This window comes from Hyposmocoma kahamanoa, unplaced genomic scaffold, assembly GCF_003589595.1.
Source record: "Hyposmocoma kahamanoa isolate Upper Pololo Valley unplaced genomic scaffold, ASM358959v1 100021, whole genome shotgun sequence".
Lineage (NCBI taxonomy): Eukaryota > Metazoa > Arthropoda > Insecta > Lepidoptera > Cosmopterigidae > Hyposmocoma > Hyposmocoma kahamanoa.
The window spans coordinates 13,846,284-13,870,439 of NW_020653200.1; the positions used below are offsets into that span (position 1 = coordinate 13,846,284).

At 35.5% G+C, this 24,156-nt stretch overlaps 1 protein-coding gene across 1 annotated transcript in view; it reads right to left on the reverse strand.

Annotated features, from left to right (window-relative positions):
- Positions 1-8,372: 8,372 nt before the first annotated feature.
- LOC113227492 (RING finger and SPRY domain-containing protein 1-like) overlaps positions 8,373-24,156 on the reverse strand; it is a 28,970-nt gene continuing 13,186 nt past the window's right edge. Inside the window, exons 6-10 of the mRNA XM_026460435.1 lie at positions 18,553-18,812; positions 16,874-17,091; positions 15,531-15,675; positions 13,648-13,763; positions 8,373-11,369 (exon numbers count right to left, since the gene is read on the reverse strand). Of these exons, the coding sequence (XP_026316220.1) occupies positions 11,282-11,369; positions 13,648-13,763; positions 15,531-15,675; positions 16,874-17,091; positions 18,553-18,812 (827 nt within the window). The 3' untranslated portion in view covers positions 8,373-11,281. The remainder of the gene's footprint in view (positions 11,370-13,647; positions 13,764-15,530; positions 15,676-16,873; positions 17,092-18,552; positions 18,813-24,156) is intronic.

Sequence of the window (24,156 nt, forward strand, 5' to 3'; positions counted from 1 at the left end):
CGGAGCGCTTCCCGCCGTTCGGCAACACTCCCAAAAAAAATGTTCGATACTTTTGGGACGGACCCTGTAGTCGTCTTGGATGGTGCTTCATCGCCAAAAGCACTGCCTGTCTGTTTTGATCATACGGCGCACAGCATCGATGTTTTTTTTATTCTATTCTAATGTAAGTGTGCATTTGACCTCCATCTCACCTGATGGAAAGTGACGATGAGGTCGATGATGGAGCATGCACACCTAGATAATGCCTATTTACGCTCGCCTTGAACAGGTTCAAGGAACAAGTCTGCAGGCAGGGAATTCCACTCCTTAGCCGTTCACAGAAGTGGACGGGCGACCATCACGAAATTCGTCACTGAGATTCACACGACCGCGTTTGAATTCTGCAAACCAGCTATAAATAGTCGTCTTGCATAGTGCTTCATCGCCAAAAGCAGTTTGAAGCCGAGCGAAGCTCCGCTGAGCTGTTAAATTACACTTAAAGTTGTAGAAAATCATACCTACTACGAAAATTTTCACGAGTTAAATCCATGGTGATGTAGACAACCAATTTATAAAATGACGCCACAGTGTAAAAACAAGTTACAGTCAGATGAAACGATATTAGATGAAACAAACTATATTCTACAGCCAAAGAGTTCCATTTTCAAATGTTGTAATTACTTTTTAAATATTGTTTATGTAAGTGGCCAGTTCCGGAAACTTATAGTGCGCTTTATGTACTCGTAAGTATTATAAATCATAGCCCGACTCTTACTTAATACTCCCGGCACGCTGTCATTCTGACAGATTGTACGAAAGCGATGCGTCCTATTCACACTTACACAATATAATTTTACGCGTGTTTTCTGTAAGATAAAATAATTTATAGTCTACTTTTTATATTATTTTGTGATTTGAAAACAAAGTCATCGTGTTTGACAGTAAAGATAATTCACAATTGAAAGGGAGAGATAAAAAAAGACAAGTTTGCGCCTAGAACACAGTACCTGTTATGAGTCGAGAGAGAGAGAGAGAGAGAGAGAGAGAGAAAGAAAGAAAAAGAAACAGAGACAAGCTAAGCCAAAGAAAAATCCGTTTGGTGGAAAGTTTTGATAGTGAAAAAACAGTGAGAAGGGTAAGTTTGTGGAAAACGAGTAAAACATCCCGAATAATAAAGTTAAGTAACAATTGAAAGGGAAAGATAAAGCTAGGAAATATCGAAAGAGCGTATCGACATTCGTGAAATAGATTGATTAGATTTCTAAGGATTGTTGTTAATTAAGTTAGCATCTGTCACCTGTATGTCTTATATAAGATTATTCATTTATTTAAAGGAATAGATTAATACATGGATTTATGCCAATTTCAAAATGTGTTACTATCTGTCTATCATTGAACGAATACCATGAAATTCATAGATGTACGATTTGATTAGCCACAACGCAATGACAATGTAAAAAAGCAAAATACCGCCTTTAAAAATAAACTATATTTTTTATTTGAATTAGGTACTAAACAGTTCGTTCCGCAACAATGAAACCATACGAGACAGTCGTTTATCGCACATACCTAATAATAACTAAATTCATATCACATCATGACGTATGGTGCCGTTGCGCCGTGGACACCTATTGGGTCTTAAGTTTCTTTTCAATATAAATGGAAATTCCGACTAATTTAACGATATTATTTACTTAATAACTGAACTTCATTGTTAAATTTGGTATATTGTATGAAAAGAGGGAATTGAACAAAAGTCTCCAGATTTTGCACTCATTTATTCAACATAATTAGTGTATTAAAAAAGTAACACGATAGATCGATCTTACACGACGATACGATAGATTATCGTGTTTTATGGTAAATGATGATATGATTTCATACAAATCCTGTATATGTAATAGATTGCCTCCGTAGTGGAACGGTTACCATGTTGGTCTGCCAGGCAGAGATCCCGGGCCGAGAGAAATATTTGTACGGTCTACCTTTGTTTCTCTCGAGTGTTTGGGTGTAATTTGTGGTTGTCTATGTATGTATCCATGCCACACACGATACTGGATTTTCCCTAGTGCGGGCCAAGGAGCGTGTGTTATTATTAATGCCAACCGAGTTTAAAAATAAGTTATATTGTACTAAACAGCTGGTTCCACATCAATTAGGTACTTAGGCAGCCGGGCCTAGCTCTCCTTTATGAAGAGGGTTTAGGACGATTCACTATAGGGGGAGGGGTGGCAACGAGGACCTTAAGGGAAAACTCCAATAAAGTATAAAAATAGGTATAAAAAATGTACGTTTTAATATTAAAACCAATCACAACTCTTTGGCAATATATTAAAGTATTATTTGCTATATTCTTCGGTTAAGAAATTAATCAGCTAGCATATTTAAAAAAAAATATACTGGAACCCTATGAATACCCCATTATGCCCCAGGGTAGGGGCAGTACGGGGTACTAAAAACGGGGCAGTACGGGGTACTAAAAACGGGGCAGTATGGGGTTTTTGCAAATGAATTACCATACCTATTTTTGCCGCCAAACAATGTGAGCATTACTGCGTTCCGGTTTTGAAGCGTGCTGGTGAAATTACAGTTACATTGTCAACTTTGTCCCAGTGACGGGCGCAGTTAATTTTAATCAGTATATATTAAGAAATACCGTAACTATAAAACAAAAAAAGGGTGTCAACTTTAGTACTTCCTTTTTTATGTGTATTTGTGATAACACAAAATATGATTTAACGCGACCAAAAATGGTTTTTACTCGTAAAAAACGAACGCGTGCAGTCTCCCTTCCAGTCATTTTCGCGCTGGCCGCCGTTTGAAGATGGTCGCTAATTCGCAAAGCAATACACTGCTAGCACATTTAGCTACTTAGACCTATGAGTGGCCCCGTTGTGCCTCGCGACTCCATTACCCTACTGGCTCCGTTGTCGGTTAAGAATATTCGTACAGCATGGAACAGTGGTACAAATCAAGAGCACATCAAGCTAGAACCACTTTGGACCGTTTTTGTTCGCTGTATACATAGATATATTTTCTATATCTATGGCTGTATAGAGCTGACTTTAATTTTCAGGTGTCAAGCTTAACGTGCTCTTGAACCCTTTACCAAACCTATTTATCATAAATGTGTGATGATATGTACAAGCACGTATTAGATTACAGTTACGCTCGGCTGTTATGTGTGCCAGTCATGTCAAATTTGTCTTTTAAGGATTCCGGAGTCAAACCTAGAACCGTTGCGGTTTCGTTAGGTAACTATACCTACCTATGTCTGCGTGTCCGTTGATGTGTATCCATTTCACAGACATTTTTCTAGTTCGTTTAAACACCTGCTGCTCTCAATGCACGGAGTATCATTGTAAAATCTGCCACTGCAAACTCGTGACAGAAAAACAGCCTTTAAGCTAAACGTTTAGAGCAGAGCTAAAGTACTAAGATAGCCCTAACGAAAAGGGTACGTAGTACGTACCCGTGGTAATCGTTTGCTGAATTCACTTAAGGAACGTACATACTGCGTATAGGTACTCTGTAGTAATACAGCAAACAGTCTTCGCGACCAGTGTTTTTTTTTTGTACAATACAAGTGACAGGATGGACAAGTCGTGCGCCTGGTGGTAAGCGACACGCCTATCCGTAACAGTTGCAGTGCCATTCAGAGGTTTAAATCGCAAAGATGTTATGGGCACTACCACTGCGCCCGTCACCCTGAGACATAAGTTGATAAGTCCTATGTGCCTGTAATTACACCAAAATTGTATTGATAAAGTAGTTAGATGTACCTGTAGTTAACCTAATTGTAACCTCTTTGTCCCCTTATTCAATACAGTCTGCTCTTTCAATATAAATTCAAAAGGACTTGTTAACATGTCTGGCGCACCTCCGCTTGGTATTTGAACGGCACCGACAAGAGAAATTGTAATCATTCAATTCATTGCATCAAAATTACCAAAAATTGAAATAGGTAGCAGTAAAGTGATAAATGACCTTGGCTGTAGAAGTACGAGAAGGTGAGTGAAGAGCTGTCATCTCGGTGACTTACGTGTGTTAGTAGAAATAGAGCTCCTCGTGACAGAGTTTCATCCAGGAAAGTACTGCCACCTTACCCATTTCTGCCGCCAAGCAATCATGAGCATTACTGCGTTCCGGTATTGAAGGGTGCTGGTGAAAATACAGGCACAAAGGACTTGTCAAATCATGTCTCAGGGTGATGGACGCACTGCAGTGCCCCTGAGACCTTTGTTATTTAAAGCTACGAGTGGCACTGCAACTGCTACGGACAGGTATGTCTCTTATTACCAGGTGTCCGACTAGGTCGTGTCGTCACTTGATATCATAAAAAACCTAATGATTTTGTTTAAAAAATACTCGAACGTTTTTATTGTGATTCGTACAAATCGTCAGGCTGAATCCTTAGTAACAAGAGTATAACATTAATATAGTACGTAGATATACATACACTAGGTACTCGACGAAGTCTAGGGAATAATCCAATTGTATTAACGTTTTCAATATTTTAGAAAAAGTACCTACTGGCCACTGACAGTTTTAGAAATGTAAATTAAAACTGCATTAAAATTATGCTTCGAAATATAAAATTAAAACAAAAGCGTTTTGAAATTAGGTGGCAAAACCATAAATGGGTGTAGCGCTCAAGTTTTTCTAATGTAAGCAATTGAGAGTTTATCATCACTAAACGTTTATTTTTCTTGTGCTAAACAATTTATCGTTGTTTTAGTTAATTTTTGTGATTTTAAACGTTATGTCACGTCGTCATTTAGCTCGGGGAGAGATGCTTGGGGCTGTGGGTATTTGGAATCTGCGTGCAATCAGTGTGATGTTGCATACGCTGTTGTTAACTTGCAACCAAGAGTACGGGGGGCGTGGGGGAATGGGAGCCTACTAAAGAAAATTGACAATAAAAAATATCATAATTTATGCAATTTAAATTTGTATTAGTTATGAACGTACGCTTCACATATCTGGGTACTAGGTAATCACAGAAAAAATATGAAACTAAAATAAAATATTTGGTTAAAAGAAGAAAAAACTAAAACATGTCATTCGCTCTCATTACCCCACAGGTTCGGGTAATGGGAGCCATTATATATAATCAGTCTGAAAAATAAAAGTAATAAAATATACAAGTTAAAAAGTAATGAAAATAAACAAAGTGTTAAAGGAATATCCAGTGAATATTGCAATGGGATAAGGAGAGCCAAATAGCTCTCGTTACCCGCGTAACATCGAATTGAAAAAGGAAGTAAATACAATTTAATATCTATGCATTTTAATGCTTCCCTGGGATGATGAAATTTAGCAAATTTTATAAGCGCAGAGCGAAAAACACAACCATGTTATATGACTAAACGCGGAATTTTACGGGGGCGCCCACGGGACTCGAACCTTGTCGAACGTTAACGAAGACATAGGAGTGTCGTTTGCACAAATACGAGCATTGGGAACGTCCAGTTTAACACCGCTCTCATTACCCGCAGGCTCCCAATACCCCACGTTCCCCTAATTTGCGGATTATGGACATTCTAGAGGGCTACAAGAAATGTAGCCGAACGTCGCTGATTAAGTTGTAGTGTGACTACCCAGAGACAAGATAGTTTTTTGCAAAATACTGAAAGTAGATAGCCCCACATTACACGCAGAGGTCCCAGGTTGTATTCCCGGGCCGGGAGAAATATTTGTATGGCCTCCATCTATTTATTTCGTGAGTTTGAGTGTAATTTGTGGTTGTCTGTGGCTCAACTCACACTGTCGCGCGTCGACGTTTGGTTAAAGTTGAGAGATTTCGCGCGACGACCCGCGTCGCCGTGTGTTGATGGTAAAATACGGGACGCGACGCTTCCACTTTGCGCCAGTGTGAGTTGAGCCAATGTGTGTATTTATAGCACCCGCGACACAGGGTTTCCCTAGTGCGGGGCTATGTTGAGTGTGTGCGTTATTATTATTATTACAACTCCAAGTGGTAGAAAGACTGTGGTTTTTGCATCAAGTGGTTGTTAGGGACCAAACTGCTAGGAGCAGATTCGTACACGGAGATCGCTAAGAGTTCCGTGGCGAAAATCGAGGACGTCGTTTATGGTGTTGGTGGGCGAATGCACATTTGCACTGGACTGAAATTCAGTGGGTGCGTGTACTTTTTGACGAGCTTTGTTTCGAGTTTCATCCCGATTCAAGAAGAGTGCGAGTTTGGCGAATTCCTGGCCGCACTACACAACTGCAGTATTCTCAGGAAGTTCATCTATACCAAGGTGGAACGATAATAGTGTGAGCTGGAATTTGCCTGGTTGGAAGAACTGATCTCGTTTGGTTACAAGGCAATTTAAATGCGGAACGATACTGCGACAAAGTTATGCAACACACGGTAATCCCTCACCGATAGCAGTTCGGCTAATATTTCATATTTATGTACGATAATGCACGTGCACACACTGGAAGGCTGGTGATGAATGTGTTCCGCGAGTACGATATCACGTTATTAGAGTGGCCTGTTCAGTTGGCCGATCTCAAATCAATACACTCACAATTGTTCGTCTTCCGCCCCCCGTAGAGACTATCCTGCCCCCGTCCGTCTTCTGGGTTGGGTAGTGATTGCTGCGCGTGACCATGGTGTGCCCAGGCCGTGCGAATCGCTTACCCTTCACCCCGCACCTACCCTGCCCGCTTCCTGTATTGGAGGAACAATTGCTGCGCGTGACCAAGGTGGGTCCAGGACGTGCGAATTGTTCACCCTTTAACCCCGTAAACCTACCCTTTAGCTCACCGCCGACACTAGATTAGTTAGGATAGTAACCCCGCGTGGTTCATGAAATTCTAGTATAATTAAGAGGTGCATTTATTACTTATTGTAAACCGATCAATAAACGATCAATGTTAAAATTTGGTGTTAGTTTCCTTTGTTAGTTATAGAACCTTGGATAACTCCCATAGGTAAACAATAGTGTACTTGTCCCGACCGCATCCCGGGAATATGCTACATTACATCTGACAGTCAAGTCTCAACCTTTGAGCAGGCATGGGATTTGTTCGGCAGAAAATCTTTCAATGATCTTCCCCAAAATTTAAAGAACTTTTTTCACATTTTCCAGAGTATGGTATCTTATTCCACAGGCAACAACTGACAACCTCATACTTGAGCCGTCGCTAATGCCTTGGGAGGTCCGACTCACTGTTAAAAAAACTTACCTATTAGCTTTTAATAATTTTCACTGTTACAATATATTTTTTTAATTTTATATATATATTTTTTATTTTGTCACAATGATTTGTTTTATTTACAATCATTTTATTATTTTAAAACTAAAATGAATATTAAATAACGCTTCTTTTGATGTACAACATATAAAGAAATAGTAGGTATGTTAAATTTGTAAAAAAATATTATAATAACCTTACTTCCTACAATTTGTTGAGCAGTGTATAAAAAAACAAGGTATTTTAAAAAGAAAGTAATGCTTTATTAATTACTTTTTAGACGATGAGGTATAAACAGAGGCCGTGCTTGGAGAAAACGATTGTTTGAAGCAATTCACACAAACGTCGTTGTACTTCGCAGTCGCCTACGTACAATATATAAAAATGAATGTGCAAACTAATGAGAATTCCGCATTGGACTTGACTCGATTTTGCTAACGCCCCGTTCCTAAAAAATAATCAAACCCATGATTCATTCATTCAGTGAGCGAGAGCTATTTATTACCAATACGTGGAATTCTTATTAGTAAAACATTCTACAAGCTCTAAATTGTAAAGTATACCTTTTGAAATATGTAAATAATACAGTGTTTTAAGTTCTTATTGTATACAATGATAACTATATCATTACAGAATAAGAAAATAGATTTTGGTAAATTTTTATGGAAATAATGTACGTATGTTGCATAATATGACCAACGTACTTATTATATACTTAGCATCGAGAATAGATCATAGATTTTGTAAATAAAAGATGAAAGTACATATTTAGATCACAAAGCTACGCAAAAATAACAAATAAATTTGTAAGTTACAGATGCCATTTTCTTTTACATTTAACTTTATTTAAGATTTATATTTTTGAATGGCAGACGATATAAAAAAATATTCGAATTAAATACGCTTGCGAGCTAAAAAATCAATCTTGTCTAAAAACATTTTAATTAAATATTGTAGGTCTGAATTAGATTTTTTGCAACATAGAAGAATTGTACTTATTTGTTTCTAGTAAATAAATTATAGCCATATTAATTATACTTTCATAAATAGTACACATAAAAAGACCATTGTACATATGTATCACATATATGTACAATAATGTACATATTAAAATGAATACTAAACAATGGTATGGTATACATAGGTAGTGGATGGAATAGTATTTACTGGACTCTTGTGATCACAGGAAGTTCGTAGGACATACATATTTACATAATCATATATAACTAACTTAGTCCACGTGCTATGATTTGAAAATATTTCGTGCAAAATTTTAAATTAGTATAAAAAATATTAAGTAATTTTTAAATTCTTAGGTAGGAGTGACCATAATAATAATACTCTTTGGGGGTGTAGATTTTACTGCGTTAATAAGATTGTTGTTGTTGCAAAAACCTCGTAAGCTAAATTGCTAAAATACTAATTCAAACCGTAGTAATTAAGTATATTATTTAATGAACGTTTTATTGATTGCATTTTATCTAACTAGATCTTAAACTATTGGATGCCAAAATATAACTTTGAACAATATTAGCAATATCCATAATTATTAATAACTACGATTAAAAATATCTACATGATTTTATAATATGAATAACTTTGAAATTTTGATATCGAACAGTCTACAGACTGGTATAATTTGTTAATACTACGAAAGGCCTCACCTTGTTAAAGCAAACGAGAAGACAATTGTAACAAGATAACGTGTAAATACTTTATAACACAATAATAGCTATAAAAATACACATTGATTCGATTCAACTTGAGTAAAAGCGATTACACTGAGCGAAACAAGGTTTTGGTTATGATTTATTTATATTTAGATGTTTTTAGAAGAAGCATTAAAGATATTTAGCACGGATATTAAAGGATAATTAATGATCCGTTTTATTCTGCCAAACATTTGAAAATCATCCACCTTATTTCCGCACAATGTATCAACGCAAATTAAGATATTAGTATAGCTACTGCTTATTTTTATGCTACCCTTCCCAAAATTGGGCAAAACATAAAGACGTGTATAGACACGAAGATGCTTATATTCGACAACCCAAAAACATCACATAGTATACTATTTTTGTAATGCTAATAAAATAACGAGACTGCCATTTATTCATGATTAAAGCAATTTGCAGATCGTAATGGTGTTACAAGAACACCCCAAAGCCGTTACCAAAGATGATGGAGCATAGATGTATACAGATCAGTTCAAAGACGCGGCGACGATAGTGACGTATAGGCCTATAGAATATGGCCACGACAATGTTATTATTTTTATTTGACTATAAAAATATACATCGGTTACGGCTTCATTTGGACTACTTCAACATTTTTTGGACAATGTTAAAAAGTCTGCAAGAAAATAGGTAAAGGTTAAAGAAAGAAATTTAATTCATAAGACATTCCTTACACATATCCCTTGCACGTGACCGGAAATCATTTTTCATGCTGAGTAACCATTAATCATTGAAAAAAAAAACAACTAATTTAATTGAAATATGATAAGTTTGTACGTTGCAGATGTATTCGAAAAAATTACCACGTATAAAGTAAGATTCAATCAAATTAATTCCTAATTTTGTCAAAAGTGACGTAAATCAATATACCCTAAGTCTTTCGCGATGCCCTACCTTAGTCAGTCATTCAAAATACATTCAGTGAGTACTAAAAACTAGACCACGCAGCAGAACAAATACTGCTCGTTACACCTAATGCCGTTGGAAATATCAAACTGGAGATTACAGTTACACTGACTTTGCAAACGTTAACAACACCAACAGTATAAGATCTGGTCTTAGACGGTTCTACCCACATCTGTTACCGGATAATTACTGCTGCTTCCATTATTATACATGAGTTTTGATTCGCTTATACAGTTACTTTTGGATATGGCAGTAAAAAGATTCTTATTGTTATTCTATACAGAATGGCGTAATTGTAAAAAATACAGAGTTAATTATCTAGGAAACAATATCCCCTTGGATGATGATATCGATATTCGATGATTGTCCCGATATCCAAACTTTAAATACCATTTATGTTCGAATCTGTTAGGACCCTTTCCACTTGGAAAATGAGATACAGTTATGAAATTATACGGAGCTAAGCTGGAAAGAGCCATAAGCAAATACGTATAACGAAAACGGTTGATAGGATTTTTGGAAGGTGGTACGTGGGAGCGTAACACATAACGATGTTATGGCAGCTATCGTGGTGCTAAACATAATTTACTCTAACGAGGACGGAATGAAAGATAAGTACTTTAAAAAAAATTAAGTGAAATATGGCGTAAAATAATTTTCACCTGAAATTCTGCTAGATATATCCTAATAATTGCATTACAATAAACAGAAGCAGCTGGTATTCTATCTCCCATTTTAAATTGTTATCGCTGCAACCATTGTAACAGACAATTAATATTACACAAGATCATCTTTAATAAAGGCCACTTCTCATCCAAATAACAGATGAGGATATCACTTTCTAAGACGGGATCGTAAACTATGACGACAGTCATTGCATGATCACATAATCTACTCTTAATTCTGAAAATCTACATTTAAGATTCGAAACAATTCAGCGCAGAACCCTTATAAATGACAATAGACATTGGAGATTATTCGTAAAATTCAACGGAGAATCAAGCGCACCATTAGTACGACATTGTTAATGCAAATAGCATGTCTCATAGAGATGCTTACAATTTAAACTAACAGTGAAACTAAACATTCTCAATCATACTATAACTAATTAGAGCCTCTTTTATTATAGCTCGAAAGAAATGAGTATTCATTCAATACTTGTATTTCGTAAGTTATAAGCCAATTTGTAAAGTGTCTTATAATATTATAACAGAGTAATATAGCCAACATTGTTAACAATGTAAATGAATAGGCAACTATGGATATCTCTTTATCTAGTTGATATATCTTGCGCATGGGAGAAAAATTCGTGAGTTGATGTCGAAGAGCTGGTCAGGCTGGTCTTCGTCGTCGGAGTGGCAAGGTTCGGGCGTGGGCAGGAGCTCTGGGTCACCGGGCCCACCGCCAGGCCTCTGCGACGTGCAGGTCCTGGATCTCGACAGTGCCTCGTGTCATGTGTCTTCCCGCCTCACATTCATTATAGGCGCTCTACACATCGGGCATTCTTTCAGTTGTGACGTGCACACGGAGCAGAACCCTCTGGAAATCGAACGATATCACAATATTAATAGAAGATGCGCCTGATGATGTCTGTACTTTGTTTTTTTAGCATTAGGCAGAAGGAAATTTTGGGTGCTTTATCAAGCGTCATTTTGTTCTGCCAAATTGTAAGCAAAACAATGTTGATTAAATTTATGTATTTATTACGTTTCTTGTACTAGTAGTAGTATTCACTAAAGATTAAATAACAAGTTTCTATCTTTACATACTTAATCTATTTAAAAAACTTAACGAAACAGAGATTATTATTATTTCCATAATGGCGACCACTACAAGCCTTAGAGAATGGAAAAAATAGAAAGGAAAGGAGCTGCCCTATCAACGGAATAAACGTCCCTACCTAAACCAAAAATATCCACCACAAATGGCGGATTTCTTTAGTGTTGTACCATAATCATCGATAAGTCATCAATTAAGTCTATTGAATGTTGAAACTTTTTTTTTTGTTATGTTTGTAATTTGTATAGTTTACAATAATCAAAGTATGATTAAAATGTTTAATTAAAGTAGATCAATATTCATTGTCATATGGGAATATCCGGGTTGATAGATATGAGATTTTGAATTTATTATTTTGCATTTATAAATGCTTACATATTACGAAAAATAATATAAATCAGGAGATCTCTATGCATTTCCAATCTCAAGACTGAATTTAGATTTTTTTAAATTGTTTTAAATAGTTTAAGCTGTTTTGTATATATGTATTGGTAACAGCATTTGTTGTCTGCATATTCTGCACTTCAATTAACATTCTAGAAGTATTTGGCTGTACTGATGGTTGGTTGTAGAGTCAACAAGTATTCTTGCAATACATATTGGTCGAGCCTAGGCCAACGCGAGCGCAGCAGATTGATATACAGCTAGTGCTGCTGTCTACACCCTCGACAAGTTTGAAAAAGAGCATTACAAACGGCCATTGTAGATGAGTTTTGTGTAGCTGCCACGTTGGTCGCTGTCAGTTATCATTTACATTGAAACTATATGGATGATAAGTTATTGCAGCTGCTGCTATTTATTATTGGGCGCCTATAATTATTACGTCAGTGCATCTAATATATGTTATATAATGTTAGAGTTGCCAGTGGGGAAAAATCGGAAACGAGTGGATGGTTTTAAGGAGCTGAGAATGCCTAGCAATGTATCTTGTTTACTCAAAATTAAATATACAATTATTTACCAATAAATGCAACGAACGAATTGCATTATCAAGTAATCTAGTTACATTCAAAGTTCTATTAAAATTTGACTCTTCAAAATGGAGCGAACAAACGAAGATGATATTTGATCCAATGTTTATGTTCGGCAATCCTATAATTTCCAACAATTCTTTCTTTTTTTTCATTTGTAGGTAAACTTTAAAAATAAAAATTATGAAAAAATAAAAACCTCGTAGTGAATTGTTTCAACAACAGAAAATCGATAATGTGTCTGCTTACAAGAACAACACTATCTCAAAATAATCGTTATCAACAATCATCAAAATATGCTAACAGACAGGCAATCTAAAGTAACCAAAGCAAATTTCGGCAAGCCTTATGAATAAACTACTTAAATGAGTCTAATTGCATGAGATATTTGGGCCATTGTATGATTTATAGACAAAAAAAATAACACATGTCGGTGTAATGTAACATTCGGTTGATTTCCACCGTTTCTACTGCCGCACCCCTTAATGCCGCAACGACGCATTTTAATCAATACTTAATTGTTCTGACTGGCAATATTTTTGTTCATTTCATTACAATTCATGCGAGTTTCACTAAAACATTTGGCCAAACGTTGGTTTTGACACTTGATGTACCTCCCTTTGATCTACTCCAAAAATGGCAAAATGAGGACAGTTGGCATTTAAGATGACGTTACGTATTTTCGATTCCCGTGTTTGATATAAATCAATGTGGTGCTATCTCTTTTGGCTTACGACGGCATGCAATAGTTAAACAAAGACAATAAAATGTTTATGTTTTCAACGTCTAAATGCATCACATACATATAATGTCTGATTTATATATGTCAATGTAACATGTCCTTTGGTTTCCATAGTCTAAGCTACAAGCTTATTTTATTATAGTATCATTTATGAATGTCATTTGTCATCAATTATTATGTTTTCCTTCACTGTAATTTGTTGTCTGCGGAAAAAGATTGAAGAAATTTACTTAAGATCACTGTTACTTTGTTTACGTTTTTTCTTTAATTCGGAGAAAAACAAAGTATAGTGCTTGTTGTGGCGGCGAAGATTCAAATGTCGTACCTGTGGCCACAAGGTTCGAGCACACAACACGCTGTGTCGTCGTAGCACAGTGTGCACGAGTCCTCCTTCACGCTCGAGCACCTCAGCTGCTCTAGATATATTCGTCTGGGCACCACCTGGAATATACACTATGATATGGTGACCGTGGTAAATATTTTAACGCTTCGAGCAAAGCGCCTCAGATGATGATTATGATTTACATTATGTTGCCTTTACAATTTTTCGAACAACGTACGAAACAGATACAAGTAGATAATGTACGGTAGGCAGAGCCACTGATCTCCATTTGCTACGATCTCGACACACATATTTCGCCTTATCAACGAATCTGTACAACTCACTATTTTTGCAAATTCACGTCATAACTAATTTTCCATAAATATCAAAACTATATATTTGATAAGTAATGATTTATTATCAGCATTAAAAACAGACAAATCCTTAGAGAAATCAACGAGAAAATATAATTAAAATTAGTCGAAGAACATTATAGCTGCGGGTATTCAGAAATCAGGCCCTGTACTTTCATTATCCGTCCGAAACACTAACTGTCAAATAAGTAATACTCTACCCATTGACTTTTTATTTGTAACTCAATGACTCTACCAAATTAAAAGAGGCATGATTGAAATGAAGCTTCACACTTGACATTTTCTTTTAATTTGATCGAGTATTACCTATTTGACAGTAATTGTTTTGGACGAATGTCGGACGGAGAACGAGAGTAGACCCCCAGGAGTTGGAAGGTAACGGCGGCGTTGCTTGTAACGTCAATGTAATGGCCAGAACAGAAGTTAGATACTAATAATAAGACACCGTCTCAATACTGACTTTATAATCTTTCATTTACGTTTCTAGTCTTGGTTGAGATATTTATTAACAAATTTCAGACACATTTTCAAAATGTTCACATGAGTTGTTTGAAGCAACATAAAACGAGTCAAATTTGTATTTGTAAAGGCACAGCCCTTTAACTATAGATGACTTATAAAAAGTTATCAGAAATGAGGGGGTTAATTTAGCTAAACTAAGAATTCCCTTCTACAAATCCCGGGATTTCTCGGAACTGATTACATTTGAATATGCGCATTATTTATAGAAAATCATTAACGACAAATTATTATTTCCTATTAAGTATTTGCTACAAATTATTGTCTGAAAAAATAATATTGTAGTTATGTTTCTATATGGTACTTATGTATTTAAATACTTTAACATTTAAAAATTAAACATGAGACACCATACATTTTTGAATGTTTAGAAAATATATAGTAATAATCTCAGTACAGAGTACTAAAAAACCGACCTCAAAAGTCATTCATCCCCTAGCTAGCCACCCTTAAGGTGGAATATTTTCTTCAAATTTAAATGGGACCTCTTCTGGGATCCTCTTTCCAACAAAAAAAAGAAATCGATTCACCATTGAGTTATTGCGTAACATACATAAAAACAGTCGAATTGAGAACTTCCTCTTTTTTTGAAGTCGGTTAAAAAGAAATTTCATAAGCATTGATGACGAAATGGGTATGTCCATAATAAAACAAAGGTTCACATTTTAGGTACATTAAGTCCCTCGATTCCAATCAGTGTTTATAGACTAATAATGCGCCAAAATGCCACAAATTGTGGACTGTCTACAACTATATATACTCTATCCTTTAGACGCATAACTTATTAAGTACCCCTACCATGGTGTGCAATCACAACTGTCACCGCGTAGAACACTTCGCAATGTTGTAGGGCAAATTGTACAGAGGCTCTAGCAGTCACAAATAGAAGTAACATTTTGTGTTTAAATATATCATCGCGAGTCTCTGACGGCAATGTAATCAGTCGATAATTCTGGCGCAAAATAATCACACGATATGAGTCTTGCGTGTTACCATTTTCTGTTCGTCGGTAAGGGAGCCGTGTTCGTTAAAGCTGGAGAAGGGTCGATCGGTGGGGGGGAAGCGGAATGGTTCAGCGCCGAAGTTGAACCGGCACTGCTGGAACGCCATGAAGCTTGCCGCCGCGAAGAATCCGTACCTGCCATTGGCAAAGAATCGCTTATTAATAACTATAGTTTGTCTTTTTTGAAGACGAAGTAAAATGACAGTTCATCGTGCCAAAGTGTTTCCCGCTTGCGATTAGCAAGTGTATTAAGTAAATATTCTATCGACAGAATATTGGTCACGCTTATGGAATAAATAGCCGAACTTGTTTCATTTAAACTATCCTCGACCCATTATTCATCCAATTACTGAGCACAAGTTCATTTGAATTATCAATTTTAGGAAGTTCATACATACACCCGCTGTATTTAGAACTATGTTTATGAAAACCGCCATGAAGCTTGCCGCCGCGAAGAATCCGTTCCTGAGATTGGCAAAGAATCGCTTATTAATAACTATAGTCTGTCATTTTTGAAGATGGAGTAAAATGACAGTTCATCGTGCCAATTTTCCAGCTTGCGATTAGCAAGTGATTTCAGTCGATAAATATTCTATCGACAGAATATTGGTCTCCTCGACCCATTGATCGATTCTCGATTCATCCAATTACTGAGCACAAGTACATTTGAATTATCAATTTTTGGAAGTTCATACATACATCCGCTGTATTAAGAACAGACATATTTTAGAGACATATTTTAAAGAATTTCATTTTAATTTAATATACATAATCAAATCCGGCTATTCTTGTTAAAATGTATAAGAATAAAAATTGATCTCGATACTATTAGGCCAACTATCAAAATATGAATAAAGAAGGCAACAAGGCAATTAGTAATCCTTAGGACGCCGTACGTACATTCGCAATTCTGTCATGTTTGGCAAAATTTTATCTTTCACAATCCATCGATAAAATTATCGACAACAACTACATAACTATTTCAAACTTTATGGAAACTGGCAACCCTACAAATGTCATTTCACACGTCTTCAAAACAGATAGACTATAGGAGAACATAAAGTGTAGAAGTTAGAGTGGTTGGTTACACACAAGTTCTTCTAGCGACTTTTAGCAGCGATGCTAACGTGCGTTCGTGGAATACGCGATTGCATAGGTGAATGCATCGATGCAAACTCGCGACTGCATCGATACAAACGCGCGATTGCATCGACATAAACGTGCGACTGCATTGCAGGTAGACGGTTATCGATTGCATCGCTACTGTATCGCGTTTGCATCGCTGCTAAACGTCACCGTGTGTAACCGTTCTTAATTTTAAACATGAATTAACCTAGTAGTTTCGAAGATTTCGTTGCAAGGCGCAAGTCGGAGTCCATTGAGTGAGAAGATGACCTCTCTTTTAGGTATGTCGATGAGGCAGCCAAGTACGTCGCCCGGGCGCCATGCTGGCATGTCCTTGATGGGGGTTGGTCGCGCCTTGTACCACACCAGCTTCCGACATCCATCATACGATAGCGAAAACAGGTCGTCGCCGATCCCGAAGCCTTCCTGTTGACACACGGTTGCAAATTTTCAAAAGGATGTAGTGTCATAAAAAATAGACTAGAAAACTCATGAAAACGTTTTAATTTCTATTACTTTCAAAATTGAATTCAAGTGCTATACCACTCGAATTTCTTTTCCAACTCGGAAACTTTATTTTTCACACTCACAGTGCACTCGTTGTTAACCTTAGTTTTGTGTTACTACCAATAACGTTTAATCAGCGTTCTTTAAAATACAGTAGAAACCACAGAAATCTACATAAATAAGCACTAGAAGTCACATAAATGTGGCGACATTGTCGCCGCCCTGGTGTCGCTTAAGGCACCAGTGCGCGGGCTGTCATTCAGTATTGCTCGAAACTTCGGAAGTGAAACAGTGTGTAAAAATGGTGATTTGCAGCAAATCTAATTGCGAAAATTCTTTCACAAGTTGTAATTATACCAATAAAGGAATTACATTTCACCGGTAAATTTATTTTAAAGCACAAACGCTGTTTTTATTAAAATGAAATAATCCACTATGAGAATCAGCTTATTCGTGTTGCTAAGTGTGTGCGTGCTGCTTCAAGCTGTCAAATATATATGGTGTTACAAACCGTACTGAGAAATGTAATGTGTCATCTACGATATCGCAATTTTTGCTAATATTGCAGTTGAGCTAGTGATGTAAGTAACTATACTATACTTTTTGTTTTGATAAAAAATATCGACATAAATCGGTTTGTGCGTACAACAAATTACGTTTATTTGTCTTATATATCATTGTTACAATAACGCACAAAACATTTATGCCGGTAATTTATCAACACGTATATTGATAAAACTAAATAAGTGTCAGTTTGTCATTTATTTAGTGTGAATTACATCATTTACGTTTCATACGTATTTTTAATACAATACCTACGCAAAGTTCCCAAATGTGTCGATGTCAAATCAACTGGATATTCAGTTATCTTTAATATTGATGATAACAGACAAAAAGAACTGGTTTCTTACATATAGTAGAATTTGTTCAGTACATTTTAATGAAGATTAAAATAACCCTTATTATTAAAGCAAAGACAAGTGTTTTTAATTATCGGCCAAGTCTCATCCCTAACGTTCATGAAAAACGAAATGTCAAGTGTCGATCACAGACAACTATTTGGCGACACCCGTTTTTAAAAAAATAAGCGTGTCGTTTACAGTTCTAGTGCCTATTTATTTAGATTTCTGTGGTATCTACGTCGACACATGCTGCGTCAGGTCTTATTCATCAATAACTTCAGCAAAAGCAAACAAATACAACACATACTTTTAACAGATAGTTATGGCAATAAACATTTTCTTTTCACATTGTTATAGTTAATTACTTTATGGTAAAATTTATTGATATCATGTATAGTCGGTATGTATAGACTCTTTTTTTTGAAATTTTACCTTTCGTGTGAGTTGACCATGACTCAATAATTAATTTTTAACTTACATGATTTAAAAAATGACTATTTTTCGTTGCCCATCCGATCTGCATGACTCCAGGCGTGATGATCACAGATTCATAGTACCAGCAGCCATCGTCGACTTGGAATGTACATCGTACGCTTTCGAACGAGTACGAATCGCACCGCGCTTCTAGCCCGTTACACGATATCTTGAGGTACTCACTGACATCATGCGAGTTGAGAATTACATTAATTTTTGACATGTCCACCACTTCGTATGACAGCTTACGGCCTTCGACTATGACTGTAACAAGATATTATGATCAAGTAAAGTGTATAGTTCGGACTCGATCTGTACAGGGTGTAATCGTTAAATGTGCCCTGGGGCCGTACCATGAACTTTACTAAAACGAATCAATAACGAAGCAGTTAAATTTTGGATCCTAAACGGAATCGTTAAAATTCGTACCATGAGCTAGTTAAAACTGATTCGCTTTCGAAGCGTTAGCCGCGCATGAATAATCGACTTAGATTATGGAAACCAAAGGACATGTTGTGTTGACATATATAAATCAGTTATATGTTTATGATGCATTTCGACATTGAAAATATAAACATGTTATTGTGTTTATATTTTCAATGTTGTTGTACTGCGTATCGTCGTAAGCCAAAAGAGATAACCTTACATTGGTCTGTGCCAAACACGAGAATAGAAAATACGTAACGTCATATTAAATGCCAACTATGTTCATTTCGCAGTACATGGTAAGGTAAGTACACCAAATGTCAAAACAAATATTTTTCAAGTGTTTTATTGAATTATTGACATGGATAGTAATAAAATGGACAAAAATATTGACAGTAAAAACAATTAGGTACTAATAAAAATGCGATGTGGCATTAGCAATAGCGAAAATCAACCGAATGTAACATTGCACAGGCATGGTTATTTTTCTGTCTGTGAATCACACAATAGCCCAAATATCTCATGTAATTAGAGTTATGTAAGTAGTTTATTCATAAATCTTGCCAAATTTTTCTTTGATTACTTCAGGTTGCCTACTTGTTTGTATATTTTGATTATTGTTATGTGACAGTGTTGGTCTTGTAAGCGTAAATATTATGGATATTCCGTTATTAAAACAATTCATTACGAGGTTTTTATTATTTTATTATTATTATTTTTACTATTTCAAGTTTACCTACAAATGAAATAAGAATTGTTAGAAATCATATGACAGGCGAATTGAAACATTGGATCAAAGACCATCTACATTTATTCCTTTTATTTTAAAGAGTCAAATTTTAACAGAACTTTGAATGTAACTAGATTACATGATAATGCAATTCCATCGTTAGGTTTATTGGTAAATTATTTTATATTTAATTTAAATTCAACAATACTCATTTACTAGGCATTCTCAGTTCCTGAAATCAAAATTATCCACTCGTTTCCGATTTTTTCATACGTTTTAATCATACTTTGATTACAGTAAACTAAAGAAACAAAAAGAAAAGTTTCAAAATTCTAGTCATACATTTGCATGTCGATAATGACTTATCGATAGATTATGTAGCGTTAAATTTTTGTTTAGATATGCACGTTCATTCTGTAGTTAGGGCAGCTCCTTTCTTTTATTTTTTTCCATCCTCTAAAATGATCGTTATTTGTTCTGGACTGCTACCATTTGTATTGTGAAATTTTTCAATGTAATGTTCTTTCTTTAGATACGTGCGTACGTATTTTTAGCCAAAGGCATGTTCTTTTAAGGATAGAACAGGTATGTCATTACTAAGTGAAATAAATAGAGAACACGCGCTTGTCGCCTTTTCCATACAAGGAAGAATAGAATTTGTATGAAGAGGCTGTACGGTGAAACCTTTGCCTACCCAAAATATATGAGTGAAAATTTATTAAAAAAAAAGTGAATCAAAGTTAAACAAAACTGATAACTATTTTTCAAACTAGAAGACATCTATTATTAGCTTGTGCTAGAAGCTCAATGAAGTTTATTAATGTACTCTGTGGTCAATCTTGCCCAAAACTAAACACCGTAGGTAAGTATCAATATAGCACACTTTTAGGTTATTGTTTACATTAATGGGTATTGCATTTGTTATCATACCATAAGTACATAACTTATTCATATTTTCATTGTTTGAAGTACAACTGCTCAAGTAAGAGTTTTATTGGATTACATGGCGAAAGACTCACAGGTCCCAACAATTGGAAAAAGTATGGGTTGCCCTCACTTCTAAATTAGAAAACCATGATCCTAAAAACTAAAATAATGGAAGCATGTGAGTACCTGTTTCAGGATTTTATTCCAAAAGTATACTCGAAAGAAACCAAGTTCTTGTAGTATATATTATTTTTATTTTCAGACTTACAGGGATTTCTAAAAGAGCGGAAAGGAGGAAATATGGGATAGGAAAGTGAGCTACGTAACTAGTAACCTATACTATGAGCAATTGCAGATAAACTGAAGATGTTTGTAATTACTTATAGATAGGGTGATACCTGTTATTAGGGGTTTCAATAGGTGTTTACTGAAATAATGAACATCTCTAATTAAAATACATGTTTAATAAATTATTTCTTTTTTCAATAGTAAATTCTTGCATTTGGAGTGATTTTAATTTGAGATCGAGAGATTGTTGCTCCTGTTCTGGAGCTTCCAAAAACACTGAAACACAAAAAGAGTTCATGAAGATTCCATTATAAATATCATTTGCATTTAATTTTAAGTAGTATTTAACCAGTATTTATACGTATAAAATGATTTTGTTCTACGTTTTCTCAGCACGAAATAATGGTCTCATCATCCGGTGTATCCGTTTGTAACCAGAATCGCCTGAAACAATTATGCAAACAATTTATAAATATAAATCACTAATACACAGTTGTACTTTACTACAACTTTATCAATTACAAACTATATCAATTAGTTTTTTTATCGTTTCAGAAAAGTTGTTATAATTTGTCATGAATTTGAGTTAAGTCATAAGTATATTTGGAATGCGAACAGTCCAGCGAAGTGATGTGATGTGTTTTATCAACGAGTAGGTTCACTCATACCAGCGCCTTAAAGTCCATATCATTTTGGAACGGAAAAGGATCTTTTGTGATCTATGTACCTAATGAAATTGACTGTAAAATAAAATAGTGTATTTAAAATAATATATGTATGCATGTGAGTCATGTTATGAAACGAGTTTAAATAATTAGAAATAGGTACAGATGCATGTAAGAGACTGAGTACAAGTTATTTCAAATCTGTGTTGTGATTAATTTAATGCGATTGATTCCTGATAATAATAGGGGTTTAAATATGAAATTGCCGATTTATTTTACTGGCCACTTTAAATTAAAATTAAACCTGTATGGTGTCCGATTTCAGAGTGAAACGTTTTTCACACGAAAAGTAAAACATGCTTAACTTAAAAAAACATGATATTTGATTGTTCGACTTTCAATTGTTTTTACATTCAGCTTTTAACGTGAAGACAGATACAGCGAAAATCTGAGTACCTAATTTTCGAATATGAATTTCCACATGGAGTTAACGTAGCAGAAACTGTCAATGCTGTATTTGGAGAGGATACGGCATACGCAAATACGGCAAACGCCGGCAATACGGCAAATTACGACTTGAAGAAAGAACCACGAGGAAGACCAGTCACAAATGTAAATGACGTTGAATTGAAGGTAATGATGGAAGCCGATCCGTATCAAACTACCACGAAACGTCATGGTTTAATGTTAGCATACCCACAATATGACATATGGCGTTTAAATAATGACGACGGAACTCGCAGCAAAACAGCTTCACCGTTATTGCTCTATGATAACGCAACACCTCACACTGCTTGAGAAACAGTTTTACAAGACCTGCAGATATAAATTATCCATCATCCTACATATTCGTCGGACCTCGCCCCGACCGACTACCATTTTTTTCCGCAATTTGATTTTTTTTTGTATGGAAATAAAATTCCCAGGAAGCAGTACAAAAATCCCTTCACACAGCTGTGGAGTCCAGGTCTCCAGACTTCTATCGCAAAGGTTTAAATGACCTTCCGATTACATTGCAGAAATGTATAGACAACAAGGGAAAAAACTTTGATTAAACAAATATATTTAATCTTAAAAAAAATTGTTTTAATTTTTCAGTGCGAAACGGCAATTTCGTACTTTTACCCCTAATATGATAAACATAATATGTAGGTATAGGCAGGGTGTAATAAATATTTGAAATATTTTTTTTGTATTATTGTATTTGGTTTGTTTCATACATACCTAGACATAAAATTGCCCACTATTACGCAGGCAGCTTAGTTCTTTCCTTACAAAATATATCCTATTCCCCTATACTTGTCAGCGTATCCTCCTCCATTTCTCACGATCCATAGATGACCACAGTGTAGCTCTCCGCACTCTAACATTTATTTATTTACTCGCACATCATGATGATGGTGTATGCTATATCGATATTCTCTTTCCTTCAATTAAAACCTTTATAAATTTGTCGTACAGCAATGTACCAAGCAGACACATACACTTTTTAGATTTTCTAGATGAAGTTTAATTGGATGTAAATTCCATGTGTGTCTTCACCAACCAGTTTGCATCTATACTACTGATATTCATATCAGCATCACATCTGAAATTAAGTGTTTATGAAATAACAAGTTAGGCCTTCAGGTTATTTTTATCAAGTCCATAATAATCTTACTAGCCAGACCATTGACTTACAAATAAATGAACGACAGGTCTAATACAAAAACCACGAAAAAAATGTCCCAAGTCAACCTATTCGAAATTTAAATTGTAATGTCATCGCAGTATCGCGCTGTCAGTCGAACAAATGAAGACTAAAGCGGAGTTTGGCGCTCTGTATAGGATTTAGCGCCTTACAAGTGCGGACACTTTTTAGCGCGGACCCGACGTCCATAAATATAATTGTAAGTCAATGAGCTAGACATATAAAGAGTGATACTGCTTGTGACTAATATCTTTCTTCATTGTCGGTGGGCCCAACAGTTGTTACGTGGGTGCCATCAATTCTACCCAATATGCCAGGGATCTTGAATTTCTGATAAATCCTAAAAAAAACACATTCGTATTACAAAATATGCGTAATATTTTGGATAACACAACACGAGGTCCTAAGTATTTAAAGCAGGTTAAATATAAAAAATAGTCACTATATATATATATATTTTTCTATATGATTGACACATGCCGCGATTTCACTTATTCCTGCAGACACTGTTTGTTGTGCCATTGGATAGCCACTGATGTCTCTTGTTGGTCGTTAACAACAATTCCTTGGATAATCTATAGGTACTTTTTAATAAAATCGTCCAATTCGAAAGGGTTGCATTGAATCCTTATATCGCGCCGTTTTTGCCGATAATCCAAATTTGTTTCGAGTTTGTCTGACTTCAGGAATTCTAATAATTCGTCGTCGCACATCTCAAAGTGTCTATACTTTATTACGTACATTTATACTTATTAATATCGTGATTAGTAGTGAATACATAGTATTTATTATAATGTAATGAGTATTTACCTTTTATCAACAACTTACAACACGTTTTCACTGATACACAATGCAAAACATTTCAAATTGATAATGGTGTAA